Source organism: Chionomys nivalis, chromosome 6, assembly GCF_950005125.1.
Source record: "Chionomys nivalis chromosome 6, mChiNiv1.1, whole genome shotgun sequence".
NCBI classification, from domain to species: Eukaryota; Metazoa; Chordata; class Mammalia; order Rodentia; family Cricetidae; genus Chionomys; species Chionomys nivalis.
Window position 1 is genome coordinate 23,070,404 of NC_080091.1, and position 14,980 is coordinate 23,085,383.

Sequence of the window (14,980 nt, forward strand, 5' to 3'; positions counted from 1 at the left end):
TCTGCTTGTATAACCACACCAGTCGTGGTGAGGGTAAATGAGTCAGCATGTGTGCAGTGCACAGAAGACGAGGCAGGTGGAGCAGCATTCGGTAAACATTTAACAAGGAGGACAGTCCTCCTGGACTGCCACAGCCATGCTGGTGGAGCTCACTTCAGGTGCCTGGCACTCGGTCTGCGAGGGTTCTTGGAAATGGTGGCCTTTCCAACTTAAAACAGCTCGCTTGCCAAATCCTGACAGCTCTTCACGGAAATGGGGTGAAGTGTCCAATAAGGACTACTGTGTTCCGGACGCCTCACTACAGGAAGCTCCATCCCTGGGCTGGCCAGAACCAGAGCAATGGCAGGGATCATCTGTCTGTCCTTCCCGCTGCCTCCCATGCCTGGGGAATGGATCTCAGAGCTGCCCAGCAGGGAAGGGAATTGGCACCATGCTGGATGCCCAGCAGAAAGAGGCCTGTGAGCACACAGGCTGCTTGCAGTCAGGACTCCAGCCCTCTGGGGCCTTTGGGGAAGATCACCATTTTCCTGTCTTCAAAATGGCCTTCTCTGGGCTCCAGTGATTGGGGTAGATGTTGAGCTAACCTGTGCTAAGTAGGCTGTGAGAAAGCCAGTGCTGTTTTCTATGACATGCTTGCCCACAGCCGTGGAATGCTCTTGCCGACGGAAGCGGGATTGAAATTCTAGTGTACTGAACACCGAGGGGAAGAGACGTGGAACACAAAACCATGTCTTCTCTCTTCTCCCAAATGCATACATTGTTCTCTGTAGTGGAACCCATTGCATGTAACAGAACTGTGTGGGAAGATGGCTGGAAGGAACTAGATTGCATTGCTCAGGTCAAGGCCCAGAGCTGAGGAATATGCCCAAGGGATTGTCTGCTACCTTCAACTCCTCTTTTTCCGGTACTTTCTACAAGAGTCTATTACTTTCCTAGGAGTAAATACTGCTCAAGGAAAGCAGTTTAGAGCAGGCCTGTTAGTGGTGTGCCTGCCAGTAGCACAGCCGCATCCAACAAGACTCCAGGGGCAGGGATTGCCCCAACGGGGGTGCCGAGGGCATAGAGAAAGGACAAACATACAGGAAGGCTGGGATCCATTGTACTAGGCTCTTGGATAGAGAAGCCACAGCACCCAGGAAGCTGAACATGTCAGTTGGATACATTTGATCAGGGAGGCAAGGTTATTGCCAACTGCTGAATTAGGGATGCAGAGTTCTTGGTAAATGGCTAAGGAGACAAGTTTAGCTAACCTCAGTAGGGACAGTCTCTTAAGAGAACAGTCTCCAGGCCATAAAGTGCACATCCTCACATGGACCAGGGGAAGGCTTTGCCATCCCTTCTGAGGCCCCACGTGGGGAAGGCTTTTTCACTCCCGTGGGTCTGAGGCCCTGGAGTCCTTGCCGTGCCGTGCCCACGTCAGACAGTACACATTCATCCCGTGCCCACGTCAGACAGTACACATTCACCCTGCACACCTTCCTCCGGCCACCAGCTGTGACAGTGCCCTCCACTGATAACACTGAGTATAACGTTAGTCCTTTCTCCTTCCTGTTTCCACCAGGGACCGCACTACCACTGTGGTGAACGTGGAGGGGGATGCCCTGGGAGCCGGAATCCTCAACCACCTGAATCAGAAGGCAACGAAGAAAGGTGAGCAGGAGCTGCAGGAAGTGAAGGTGGAAGCCATTCCCAACTCCAAGTCGGAGGAGGAGACCTCACCTCTGGTGACACACCAGAACCCGGCAGGCCCTGTGGCCATTGCTCCAGAACTTGAATCCAAGGAGTCAGTGCTGTGATGGCGCTGGGTCTTGGGCCAGCCTGCTAGCTGCCAGCAGCCCACCCAGATAGCCTGCCCATCATTTAGACAGGGGCTTAGCCCTCAGACTTTTCGTCTCCCGAGCAACACGTTGGCCCAATCACCAGTCTGAGGGTGATCCCTCGGCACAGGCCTTGGGCTCCCAGGCCAGGACTGATTCCTGAGGACCAGAACACTCTGACGTTTGACTTGATCCATGTCTCAGTGGAGCTGGAGATATACCTTGACTTTATTGGGAAACCCCCTCGAGCTGCCAGGCCTGGAGGGGATTCCAGGTGCTTGGAGGCCTAGGGGTAAAGGTCGGAGGCCTAGGGGTAAAGGTCGGGACAAGGCAGATGTATTCTTCATTGGCTAGCTGTGCATCTGGTGCTTTCTGAGCGAACCAGAGGGGTTTATAATTGCCTATCACGCTGTATCATCAACAGTGGGCATTGAAGAAGTTCCCGGATTCTTAGACTGGCTGGAATCTCATGAGCTGGCATTCAAGTTAAAGAATTGTATTCCGCCCGTGAGGGTGGCTTCTGAGGGACCAGAGGTGCTGCCCAATGGTAGATTTACTCCAGATGGTGGTAAGCACAGCCGGGGTCTCAGCTTGAGTAAGCCATTTCAAGTCTGAGGTCAGGAAAGACTAGAGAGCACCCCAATTAGGACAAAACAGGATTGTTCCCGTTCGAGACCAGAGGCACTTAACTCCCTCCTTCTGAGAGAGCGGTCTCTGCCAGCACCTCCTATTTCCATTCTGATTTGGCAACAGACTCTAAGACCTCTTTTTTTCTGGGAGGGGGGATGTGGTCACTGCATTGCTGACCGATATTGGTCGGTCAATTTACTGCTACAGTTTGACAAAGTCCTCACTAAAACCCCCACCAGCAGAATCAAGTACCCCCCCCCCGAATAAACTCATGCACTAGTCAATGGGGGAGCTCTGTGCCCAGGCCCCTGGCTTTGGTTTCCACAGTTCTGGGTCTGATGTTACCTGCCTCTTACCTGCTTCACTCAGATCTGGCAAGGCAGACAGGAAATCTGTGGAAATTACCATTTTGCTTCTTGGAAGTCAAGTGCTACATCTGTAAGCGCCCTGTTTAACCTGGGAGACCGCTTTCTCCATGGAGGCTGCCTCCTAGTCTGAGAGGCTCTCCTGAACAGAACTGTGTTCTTGTCAACTTGCATTCCGAAGAGGCGTGATAACCATCCACGCTGCCTCTTCCTTGGCGGGCCACCACCTCCCACCACAGTTCTGCCAACCCCACCCAGAGTAGGAGATTAAGCCCCCGAGTCATTGGCCCCTCTCATCCTCTCGCTTCCCCAGTGTGTGTATCGCTGGGCCCCACAGACTTGGGACTATGCTGAATGAGGGGATGGGGAAGATCCATGAGGAACAGAGCCCCAAGTGTGAAGGCCCAGCTTCTTAAAACAACGGAGCCACTTCACTCTGCTGTGGAGCCAGGAGCGACCATGTACTAAGGAGAGAGTGGCCAGACCTCGTTGCCAACACTGTTTTTAATGGGGAATCAATCCCAATGTTTGATTATGAATGAGCATTTGGTATTTTTTAAGTTTCAGTGAATCTTTTTCTTGAGTATTTACATATATTTTATGTACAGTGTTTGTGTGTGTGCGTTGTGTGGTTTTTAACTCCAAGCAGGTTTGAGTTCAGATAAGGGGGAACTAATACAAATTATGTCTTTGACATCCTGATAGTCCAGTTTCTAAAGAATCTTGTTAAGTAGGGATTGGAGCTGGACAGCGAACTGGCTTGACACTTGGGTCCCAACCTGGACCCCCAATAAAGAGTGCTGTCATGGTCTGGAGGAAGGTGACAAACATGGGATCTTCCTCTTGGAGGCCAGAAGTTGAGTTTTGGCTCCCGGAAGAGTGGATGGGGTTGAGTCATGAGAAAGATTCCTCTGTAACTGTTTGAAATGTCTCCTTGCTATTTTTCTAACATGTTCATCTCTTGATGTTTTGTATATGTGTGACACTTGCCTTAAAACATAGCACAGCCATCAAAAATGAGTACCACAGTTTTACTGGCACCTGCCTGTCCTTGAGTCTTGTCTTGTATTTTACAGAGCTATCGTTCTTCTAGGGGATGACCTGGGAGGACGGAATACAGATTTCCTTTAGCTTTTCAGGCAGCATGAGCCCCTGAGGTAAAGGGGATGCTGAAGCCTCTTTGATAGCTGATGTCACTAGTCCTCTGTGGCTGCAACCCGTGACGGTTAGGGCCCTGGCAGAGATGTGTGGGTTTGCCACAAACCACTAACATTAAGTGCTGTCGGAACATCTAGGTTGACAGGAGTTAGTTAGCATTCGTGCTAAGCCAAGCATTGAAGCAAGAACACGCCCCGGGCCATATGTTACTGGGCAAGTCCCTATTAGTAAAGTTGCCCGTGCCTGCCCTAGGTCACCACCACACCCAACGTATTCTCTTATATAATCTTGTCTTCGTTTTTTTGAAGAAATCTGTTTTTGTGTTTTGAGTTAGAGAATTACTCTGCGGCCTAAATTGGCCTTGAACTGGTGAGACTCTAGCCTAAAGCTTCACAAACATTGGGCTCTTAGGCAGCTAGCATCTTACATCGTCCTGTTTTTAGTGACATCACATTCCTGCACAATGAGGAACTCTATCTAGAAGCTCCAGAGAGGATTATCCTGCAAGCTCACACCAGAAACTGGTTTCCAGACTCTGGGGCTCTAGAGAAACAGACGTCTGTTCTGACCTGGGTGTCACTGGCTCTCCATATAGCTTGGAAATTGACTTTAATTCCAGGTCGAGCATGAAGGATGAGGGAGTTTGCCTAGATCAAAGGCCTGATGGGAGCTGTGGCAACAATTTAGTCTGCTTCCTGGAGCTTTGGGGTGCTCAGAGGTTTGAGATTCCTTCCTGGCAACTCAGCTTCTCAAGGTAGCCAGAGCGAGAGCCGCTGTCCCATTGACTCAAGCCTCCTCTGTCTGGGTAGTTAGGCAGAAGGAGGTCTGTTAGAACACCCCTGCTCAAAGGAAGTTTCCATTCTCGCCATGCGTGGCCTAAACCACACAGCCAGGAGGAGCAGAAACTGTCAGGTCTTGACTCTGCCGTCAGCTTCTCTGCAGTGCTAAGTACAGTCACCTCCCAGTGCCTCGGCCTCCTCAGGCTGAAGTGTGGCTCACAGCTGCAGCAGGAACAGGTCAGCATGAAGAGTAGATGAGCTACGTGAGTGCTAAGTCCTCAGGAAAGCACTGGGTCCAAAGAATGTTCTGTGTGCAAGCTAATTCTCACATCAAACAGTGGCCGGAAACGTCCTCACCAGTCTGTGTCCCTTTGTGCCTGGGCCCGTGTGTGTGTGTGTGTGTGTGTGTGTGTGTGTGTGTAGTTTGTGGAGACAAACATATAGTTACCTACGTGGGCCTCCTACAACAGATTCCACTCAAGTCTAGAAATAATTCCACTCAAGTCTAGCCTGGGAAACAATGAGTTTAGTTAGGGTTCCATACAGAGTCCTGGGCAACTTACAGACAGTTCCACCACTAAAGAAAATAGAAACACCTCTCTTCCCCACAGCTGTTAACTGCCTGTAAATCTTGGGTTGGAGTATGGCCTCATAAGTCCTCCCCCACCCCCCGTGATGGAAAATCGATGGGCACCATCTTGAGCAGGTCCCCCTTTCGACAAGCCTAGCTGCTGGTACAATGGCCATGTCACACCTAGAAGACAGTGTTCCACAGCTCTCCACCCCTTTGTCCAGCTCACACTGGACACTCCACTCCCTCTTCCCTGATGTTCCCTTGAGCCGTGGAAATGATAAGGATGTGCTGACCACTCAACAGCCACTTATTCAGATGACTTCTGGGTCTCTGCAGTAACTGTTACCCTTCACAAAAAGAAGCTTCTCTGACTAGAGCTGATAGCGACACTACTCTCCAGGCCTAAGCGTAAATCTTCAGAAGGCAGCTTCACGGGTGTGTCACATCCAGTAAGCAAATCAACAGCTGCCGCTCGCCCACTAGAGCAGACGACCTCCCAGCCACAGGCTCTGGGCCAGCTATGAGTTCCCTCGTGTAGAATGGGCCTTAAGTCCAATCAGAAAGCAGCTGACTACCTGCATATCAATCACGTCACCACTGAACCATCTTGCCTGGTAAACCGGTGGTATACATGGCACACAGGACCCACAGCTGAGAGGACTGTTAACAGTTCTCCCCCAGGAGCCTGCATTGGACCTTCAAGTGCTGTGGAAGGTAGCGGGGAGCAGGGAGCCTCATGCTTCAGTCCCAGCTTGATTTCCCAGTGCCTGCACAAAGCCCAGAGTGACTCCAGCCATGGGGTTTTACCTCGGGAAGCAAGCAGCAGCGGTGACAATAGCCGGTATTGTCAGGAGGTCCTGGGACCTCCCTGACGGACAGTTCCCAGCTTTGGGATTTTCATCTAATAACCTTAAGGTTTCCAGGGGCCTTTTTCAGTGTGCACAAGGGCACCAGCTCTTAGAGGGTTTCTCCCATTCATCTTGCTGTATGTCATTCATGTCTTACCCAACTAGAAAGTTCCCAAGAATTTCCCAGGTGCCCTGGCTGACTGTATGAGTTCCTTTAGTTTCTTTCTTTTTTTTTTTTTTTTTTTTTTTTTGGTTTTTTGAGACAGGGTTTCTCTGTAGCTTTGGTGCCTGTCCTGGAACTAACTCTTGTAGACCAGGCTGGTCTCGAACTCACAGAGATCCGCCTGCCTCTGCCTCCCGAGTGCTGGGATTAAAGGCATGCGCCACCACCGTCCGGCTTCTGGATGCTTTTCTAAGGAAAAAAAAAACTAAACCTCAGGTTAGCAGCCTATCATCCCTGAAATAAAAGCAGATTTGCAAAGGGTTATGAAGTCCCACTACCCTCTGTGCCAAACAAAAGTTTCTTGGTCTCAGAAGTGGCCAGCTGAGCAGATACTGAAGAGAAATGCTTGCGGGTCAAACACAGCATGCAAAGATGCCGTCATTTGTAGCAACTGTTTCTTCGGGAGGTCAGTGCTGGGTGCAGTGGGGCCGGTGGGAGACACTACCTCAGCACTCCACAGTCCAGCCACCCTCCCTGAGCCGCCCTGAGTCTGGGTCATCGTACAGGATGCCATGCCTTCTCCCAGCCAGTGAGGACTGTCTTAGGTAGTGCCTAGAGCCAGGGGTGTGTGTGTGTGTGTATGTGTGTGTATGTGTGTGTTATGTGTGGTGTGTGCTATGCCCCCACAGGCTCCCTAGGTTTGACTCTGTGTGTGTGTGTATATGTATGAGTGTGTGTGTTATGTGTGGTGTATGCTATGCCCCCACAGGCTCCCTAGGTTTGACTGTGTGTGTGTGTGTGTGTGTGTGTGTGTGTGTGTGTGTGTGTGTCTGGTATGTATGTGTATGAGTGTGTGTGTTATGTGTGGTGTGTGTGATATGCCCCCACAGGCTCTCTAGGTTTGACTCTGTGTGTGTGTGTATGTGTGTGTGTGTCTGGTATGTGTGTGTATGAGTGTGTGTGTTATGTGTGGTGTGTGCTATGCCCCCACAGGCTCCCTAGGTTTGACTCTGTATGTGTGTGTGTGGGGGGGTGTATGTGTGTGTGTGGTATGTCTTCACAGGCTACAGCAGGTTTGACAGTCTCTGGGCCAAGCTGTGAGTCTCTGCTGTCTCTCTGTTGGCCAGGTATGGCCACGATCTCTGTATCCTCTTAGAGATGTGTACAGCTTGCTCTGGAGGGACTAACTGCCCTCCCCGGGACAAGCTTAGTGTTGTTGTTTTTTTTTAAACTTTGTATTGATTCTTTGTGAATTTCACTTAATGCACCCCAATTCCACTCATTTCCCCATCTCTCCATATCCACTCTCCGCCCTAGCAACCTCCAAACACCAAAAGAAAATAAGACCAAACCCAAAATCTCACCATGGAAACCGCAGTGTGTCTTACAGGATACATCCTTTTGTCCAAATAGCTTTACTGCAAATGGTCATTGCAAAGAGTCACCGGGGTCGGGGGTCAACTCTCCCAGGACATCATTTATGGCCTCGGGTGGCAGTGCAGGCTACTCACTGTGAGGCTGCTCCTCACCACCCTCGAAACTCCAGTTCTGCCTAGCGCACAAACCGTTCCACTCGTCGGTCCCTCTCAGCTCTCCTCCACCCCATACTTGCTCATAGGGGTGCCCGCTCTACCAGGCTGGGCCCTCTCCAGTGTCTTATGCCCCTCCTGAGGTGCATGGCAGCAGGGGTGGGAGGTAAGGGGTGGGGAGAGATAGGGGGTGGGGAGGGGTGGGGAGGATGGGAAGAGGGAGGGAGTCCATGGCGGGGTGTTTCTTAGGCGTCTTCCACTCCGCCGCACACCGTGTGGTAGTGGTGGGAACAAAGCTTAGAAATTTTTAAACTGGGGCTGGAGAGTCCTGAGTTCAATTCCCAGCAACCACATGGTGGCTCACAACCATCCGTAATGAGATCTGGCGCCCTCTTCTGGCGCGCGGGCATACATGGGGGCAGAATGTTGTATACATAATAAATAAACAAATCTTTAAAAACGAAAGAAATTTTAAAACTGAACCACTCTATCTTTCATGTCACCAAACTTTTCTCAAGATTTAAAGCTTTCCAGAGTCTCACAAACACTGAATTTGGTTTTCTGTCTTTTTTTTTTTTTTTCTTAGAAATCCTGGCTCAACACAAATCGTGCCGAATTCATCTTTGGTTCCATAGGAACCCATGTTTGGCTACTGTCCGATTTAAGTTGCTGCCGGGCGATGGTGGCGCACGCCTTTAATCCCAGCACTCGGGAGGCAGAGGCAGGCGGATCTCTGTGAGTTCGAAGCCAGCCTAGTCTACAAGAGCTAGTTCCAGGACAGGCTCCAAAACTACAGAGAAACCCTGTCTCGAAAAACCAAAAAAAAAAAAAAGATTTAAGTTGCTACTGCCGTGATAAACTCCATGACCAAAAGCAGCTTGGGGAGGAAAGGGTTTATTTCTGTTTACAACTGTATACAACTGTAGTCCATCGTGAAGGGAAGTTGGGACAGGAACCTGGAAGCGGAAACCAAACATTGCTTCCTGGCTCGCTCAGCCTGCTTTCATATGCCACCCAGAACCACTTGCCAGGGGTGCACCGCCTCCAGCGGACCGGGACCGCTGCCGTCAGTCACTAATCAACAAAATGCCGATAGACTTGTCGACAGGCAATGCGATAGAAGTATTTTCTCAGCTGAGGATCCCAGATAACTCTAGCTTGCCTTAACTTGAAAAAAAATCAGCCAGCGCAGGTACTAAGTTTTGCAGGAAGTTTTCTTGGGGAGAGGAATATGTCTATTCAGCCCAGAGAGGACATGGACAACAGACCCTAGGGCCGTCCGTCTCCCAGGACCAGACTGACACACCTTGTGGTGTAAAACTTTAAGACAATTCTGAGGACAATTCTGAGCCCTCTCAGTCTCTCCTCCCCTGGGAACCAAGGGCCTAACAGCTACACATGCACGTACTGAGATGTTGGGAACTTTCCATCTCCCTGAATAGGGGCAAGATAACCCTTAGGTGTAGACTCAGTTACTGATGTTTTGACTCAGGCCCTGGGAAAGGGGCAAAGTGACCCTCAGATGTTTTCTCTTACCTCATCTGATCTGGCAACCGCTCTCCAGCCAATTATTGGTAATAATCCTTTTGAATAAGCCAATCATAATAGTTAAAGAACAACCCCCAGACACCCCCCTTCCTTCTGTGGCTTTTTCCTTTAAAAGTAGCCTGTACCAGCTATTCGGGGTCTTTCTGCCCTCCTGAATGCTGAAAGACCCTGTCATGACAGAATTAATAAAATCCTCATGCTTTTACATGAGCTGTGGTGTGAGAGGCGGTCCCTTGGGGCGACTCCTCCTCGGTGATTGGACTCCAGGGTCCAACAGTGGGAACCAGACAGGGCTGTGTGCGCTCGTCTGCAGTATCTGTGTCACTGTGTCTGCAGGGCACATTCCCTCTTCCAGACAGGCTCTGGGCTCCCTTGAGCATCGGCTGCAGGACAAAGGCAGATTCTCACCAAGGGGCCCTGAAAGCATCAATCTGTCACAGGGCTGCTACTGTGTTGTTGCCATCTTTGGTAAGGGCATTTGTATCACAGCTTTTTGGATATATTATTCCATGTGCCCCGCCCCCAAACGAGGAGCAGAGAACTGAAAAACGACATTTGTAGTGAAGAGCACAGGCCCCATAAATTTAACAAAACTTCAACAAAGATAGTTATCAATGGTGCCTAACTTGGTTGATCTACAGCCTCAACTAACTGATGTAGCACGAGTAATAAAAACCCAAGATAGAAATTGGGGTTCAGCCTGAAGGTCAGAAAAGCAAAGCAGCCAGCCACTGGCTCTTACCTCTACCTCAGTCTGAAATGGCGATCCTGCCTCCAGGGATCTCAGAACAAAATTGTGTGTGAGTGCTGTCTCCTCCTGTCTTATATTCCTCTCTAGTGCTGGGATTAAAGGTGTGCACCACTACGGTCCAGTTTCTATGGCAAACTACTGTGGCTGCTGGGACTAAAAGTGTGTGTCACCACTGCCTGGTGTGTAAGGCTGATCGGTGTGACTGTTTCAGTCTCTGAACTCCAGGCAAGCTTTATTTACTGAAATACAAATGAGATATCACTACACACTGACACTGGGTAAAAGGATTTCTTCGCGTGCCGAGAAAGTGCTCCCGGGGTTCTGACTGCTCCCTGAGAGCGGCTGCTGGACACAGATCTTCTAGAAGTGGGAAGCTATTTTTAGCTTTTGCATATTCTCACTTGGACGCCGTTTTCCAGGTTTCATTAATGTGTGAGAATGTGCTCTGCAAAGGAAGAAAGCAGAACCGGTACAGAGTGCGGAGGGAAGGCCTGGATCTTGGGTCCATTCGGGTTGCTCCAGTAGGGCTGCTCCGCACTCACCGTTTGGACCCAGAAGCCCAGCTCCACCTTCTTGGTACCAACACAAGGTCAGTGTTGAGAGCCCCGGTCCATAGACCTGCCATGCAATTTCTCCTCCCCCCCCCCCCCAGGATCACCCAAGGGTGCTTTGCTCAGATTAAAGCTGGTCCTTGACTTTTAATTTGACTCCATTTGGTTTACTGCGTGGGCTGAGAAACCCACTGCCGGGAATCTCAAAATGGTTATCATTGCCCTTGACTGGAATTGGGTCTAGCACCCATATGGGTGGCTCACAACCACCTGCAACTCCAGTTCCAGGGGACCTGATGCCTCTGACCTCCAACATCAATGTGCACATACCCACATCCACACACACACACACACACACCCCACACACATACATAATTGAAAATAAATGTTTATTTAGGAGATTGAGAGCTGCTCTTCATGACACCTATAGAGAAAGGACCTTATTTTTTTTCTGGAGGGGGCGGGGGTCTAGACGGGTTTCTCTGTGTGGCCCTGGCTGTCCTGGAACATGCTTTGTCAACCAGGCTGGCCTTGAACTCACAGAGATCCGCCAGCCTCTGACCCCCAAGTGTTGGGATTAGAGGCGTGCACCACCACCACCACCACCGCCTGGCAGAAACAGGCTTCTTTTATCAATGTCTCCTTTTATTTTCCCTGCTACACAAACCGGCAGCAATGACGCCTGTGTGCAAACACATTTCACACACAGTCTAGAGCCCTACTGTCTGTCATTCAATTCAGCAGTCAGACTCAACCATTTAGAGCTCAGGGATGACCTGGCCTTTAATCCCCAGCACTCGGGAGGCAGAGACAGGAGGGGCGGATCTCTGTGCATTCAAAGAGCGAGTTCCAGGACAGGATCCAAAGCTACAGAGAAACCCTATCTCGAAAAACAGAAACAAAACAAAAAGAACTCAGGTATGTATGAATTCCCAAGCCTCACTCAAGAGCTTCAGGAATGTGTCTAAAATTAAGGTTAAGGATTTAACAAGTTAATTACATGGCTTCCTCTGGCAGGCACCCAGTCTTCCCAAGTCTTATCAAATTCTGCCAATGCTTGAATGCTCACAGTGCACAGAGGGCCCTGTGAGATTGTGATGATCCGGAGAGAGCGCAGAGATTACAGTTCCAGGGCAGGTAGGGCAAGCAGACACACTGACTGCTGCAAGGGCTGAAGTGCGAAATCCTCCAAACAGAAAGGGTCAATCTCTCAGCTTCCACGGGGTTAGGATGACATCAGATAACGAAATGGCCCCCTCTGCTGGATGAGGGCTGGAATGGTCCCTGAGGTTTCCCAACAATGCGGTTGTTAGAAGAAAAGGGAGAAGAAAGAAAGGAAGGGGGGGGGAGAAGGGGGGAGAGAGAGAGAGAGAGAGAGAATAGGAAAAATGCCAGCGAGATGACTCAGCAGGTAAAAGTTCCCGTTGCCTGTCAGGCCACCCAAGCCTGACCACCTGAGTCCTAGCCACAAAACCTTTTGTGAAGCCGGGCAGTTGTGGTGCACACCTGTAATCCCAGCACTCGGGAGGCAGAGGCAGGCGGATCTCTGTGAGTTCGAGGCCAGGCTGGTCTACAAGAGCTAGCTCCAGAACAGGCTCCAAAGCCACAGAGAAACCCTGGTCTCAAAAAAATAAAAAAATAAAAATAATAATAACAAATGGAAAAGTTGAAAAATGCCTGCTTTAGGTTGGCTATGTGCACTCCTACAATCCCAATATTTAGCAAGTAGAGGTCAGCCTGAGCCATGTGAGATTCTGTTCCGACCAACCATCAAACAAACAAAAAAGAAAGAAAAGAAAAAAGAAATCTCCGAATCCAACCAAGCTACAGTCCCAGCCTCGTCAGGGAGCCCTGTGTAACAGGGCCAGACCTTAACACAACTGACTCCATGATGGAAGTGCCATTCAGGCTGTAAAATTCAGCATATAGACAGCACCATCTGCCAAAAATGAAAACAAAGATCTAATCCATCAAAGTCCATGTTATGGGAAAGTCTCTAATTGTACTAACCTTGCTTTTTGGCTTCTGTAGTTCAGCTTCTGGCTGACTGTTCTTGTTAACTAACACAAGTCAAACCAGAACACAGTGTCTGTGCTTAAAAGCTCACCCTGTAAGCTCACTGAGCTCACCTCAGTGGTTAAGAGCATTGCCTGCTCTTCCAAAGGTCCTGAGTTCAATTCCTGGCAACCACATGGTGGCTCACAACCATTTGTAATGAGGTCTGATGCCCTCTTCTGGCTTGCAGACATACACACAGACAGAATATTGTATACATAGCAAATAAATAAATAGATATTTAAAAAAAAAAAAAAAAAAAAAAAGCTCGGGGCTTCACTGGGATCCTGAACACCCAGTGTAGCTGGCTAATAAGTTGCTGTTGACTTAAACCAATGTCTGAGGCGTCTCCTCTGGTGAATACCCCACCATGTTTCTGGAGATCCCAGAGACCAGCTTGAGACACTGGGGCTCCCAGAGTTCCTTGAAGCAAGGAAGAGTGTGGTAAGCAGAGCATGAGCAGCCAGAGAGGTTCTGGACCCTAAGGTTCCCTCTGATTAATCACTGGCTAACGATTCAGACATCTCGACCCCCAAAGGAAACAAGTTAGAAAGTTGCCCATTCTGTCACCTCCCGAGGTTAAGTCTGGCTAAGGCACCTTCTGTGTGGACACAGAGAAGAGGTCAGATGTAGCTGCCGATTCAGTGTCCAGGATCCATGTGAGATGTCACTGTGTGTGTGTGTGTGTTTCTATGTGTTTCTGTCAGTTTTATTTCTTTGTATTGACCAGAGGCTTTCTCTCCTGTGAGACTCTCCCCCAACCTAGCTTAAGACCTGTGGCCCCTCCTGTTGAGGACCTGAATCCTTTTGGCTCTGCCTCATCACCCAAAGTCCTCCACCAGTCGCACTCCAGGAGCAGAAGCTCTTGACCATTTTGTTGTCTGACTCCTACTCGGGGTGAGGCTTGGTCCCTGCATGGAGGTGGGGAGATGCCAGGCCTCTCATCCAGGCTCCCTCTCCTCTCCCCCATCTTCTAAGTAGAATACACACAGGGAGGGGTAAACAGTGCCCCCCAACCCTGTGAGCACCCCATTCCCCCCTCCTCAACTCCATGCCTGCAGCCCCAGGGAAGCAGAAAAGTTCCCCTGGCCTGAGCCCAAAGGAAAAGAGGAAGTTCCACTCCTTTCTCTTTCCTGATTTATATCTCCTTTTCAACCAATGATCCATAAAACCCGTCATTCTCTGGAAAAAAGCAGAAATACCGCCCCGGACTGCGCAGGGTGTTGCTACCAGGCATGTCCACGGTATAATCTACAGAAAAGGAGGGCTTCTCGTCACTTGGGGGAAAGGACATTAAGAAATGTTGTCCCTCCTAGAGTCCTAGAGACTGTTTGACTAACCCTACAAATCGCTGTCCTCCACTGCTGGGCTGCAGACCTGGCTGCCCACAAATGCCCCGAAGAGCAGCGGGGCCTATCGATACTCTGCCGACACACCGTGACCTGGAGCAGCCCGACACTCCATGGTAGAGGAGAAACGGACAGCTCAGACCCACAGGTTGAGAGTAAACCCACACCAGAGAGGAAGGTCATTTCCCCAGAAACAACCAGCAGGGCTCTGGTACTGACCTTCGCCAGGCTACTCGTCTGGAGTCCACAAGACTTTCAGAGTTGCTCACACCAAGGTATGGTATACCTAGACTGGAAAGCCTAATGCGGGATGTCTCAGCCAGATGCCAGGTTTGTGCTCAAGTGAATCCAAAACAGAGAGCCCTTACCCAGAAGGAGATCTGAATAAGAAAACAACACCCCAGCAAACTTGGGGAAAACAGACTTCACAGAGATCCTGCCTGCTGGGGGAGGAGAAACATACCTGCTGGTGTTTACAAATAGCTTTTCTGGGTGGGTAGAAGCGTTCTCCACCTGGACTGAGACTGCTCAAACAGTAGCTAAAAAGCTCTTCCAGGAACTAGTCCTCTGATTTGACTTCCCCCTAGCAATGGGGTCCAATAAAGGCCTGGGTTCCACAGCCAAAACTTGTCAATTAATAGCTAAAGTTTTAGACATGGATTGAAACACATACATATAGACCCCAGAGTTCTGGTCAGGTAAAAAAAGAATAAACAAGGCATTTAAAAACAACAAAAACAATAACAAAACAAATGAAAAGTAAAGAAATAGAAAAAATAAATAAATAAAAGCCCAGAGGCAAAAAAAAAAAAAATAGATGGAATCATCTAAGATAAGAAAAGTTGGCTAAGCCGGCGGTGGTG

General features: G+C 49.7%; 1 protein-coding gene across 1 annotated transcript in view; it reads left to right on the forward strand.

The window, feature by feature from the left end:
• Slc1a4 (solute carrier family 1 member 4) overlaps nucleotides 1–4,443 on the forward strand; it is a 30,046-nt gene extending 25,603 nt beyond the window's left edge. The window contains exon 9 of the mRNA XM_057772845.1: nucleotides 1,562–4,443. Within this exon, the coding sequence (XP_057628828.1) occupies nucleotides 1,562–1,796 (235 nt within the window). The 3' untranslated portion in view covers nucleotides 1,797–4,443. The remainder of the gene's footprint in view (nucleotides 1–1,561) is intronic.
• The last annotated feature ends 10,537 nt before the right edge of the window (nucleotides 4,444–14,980 follow it).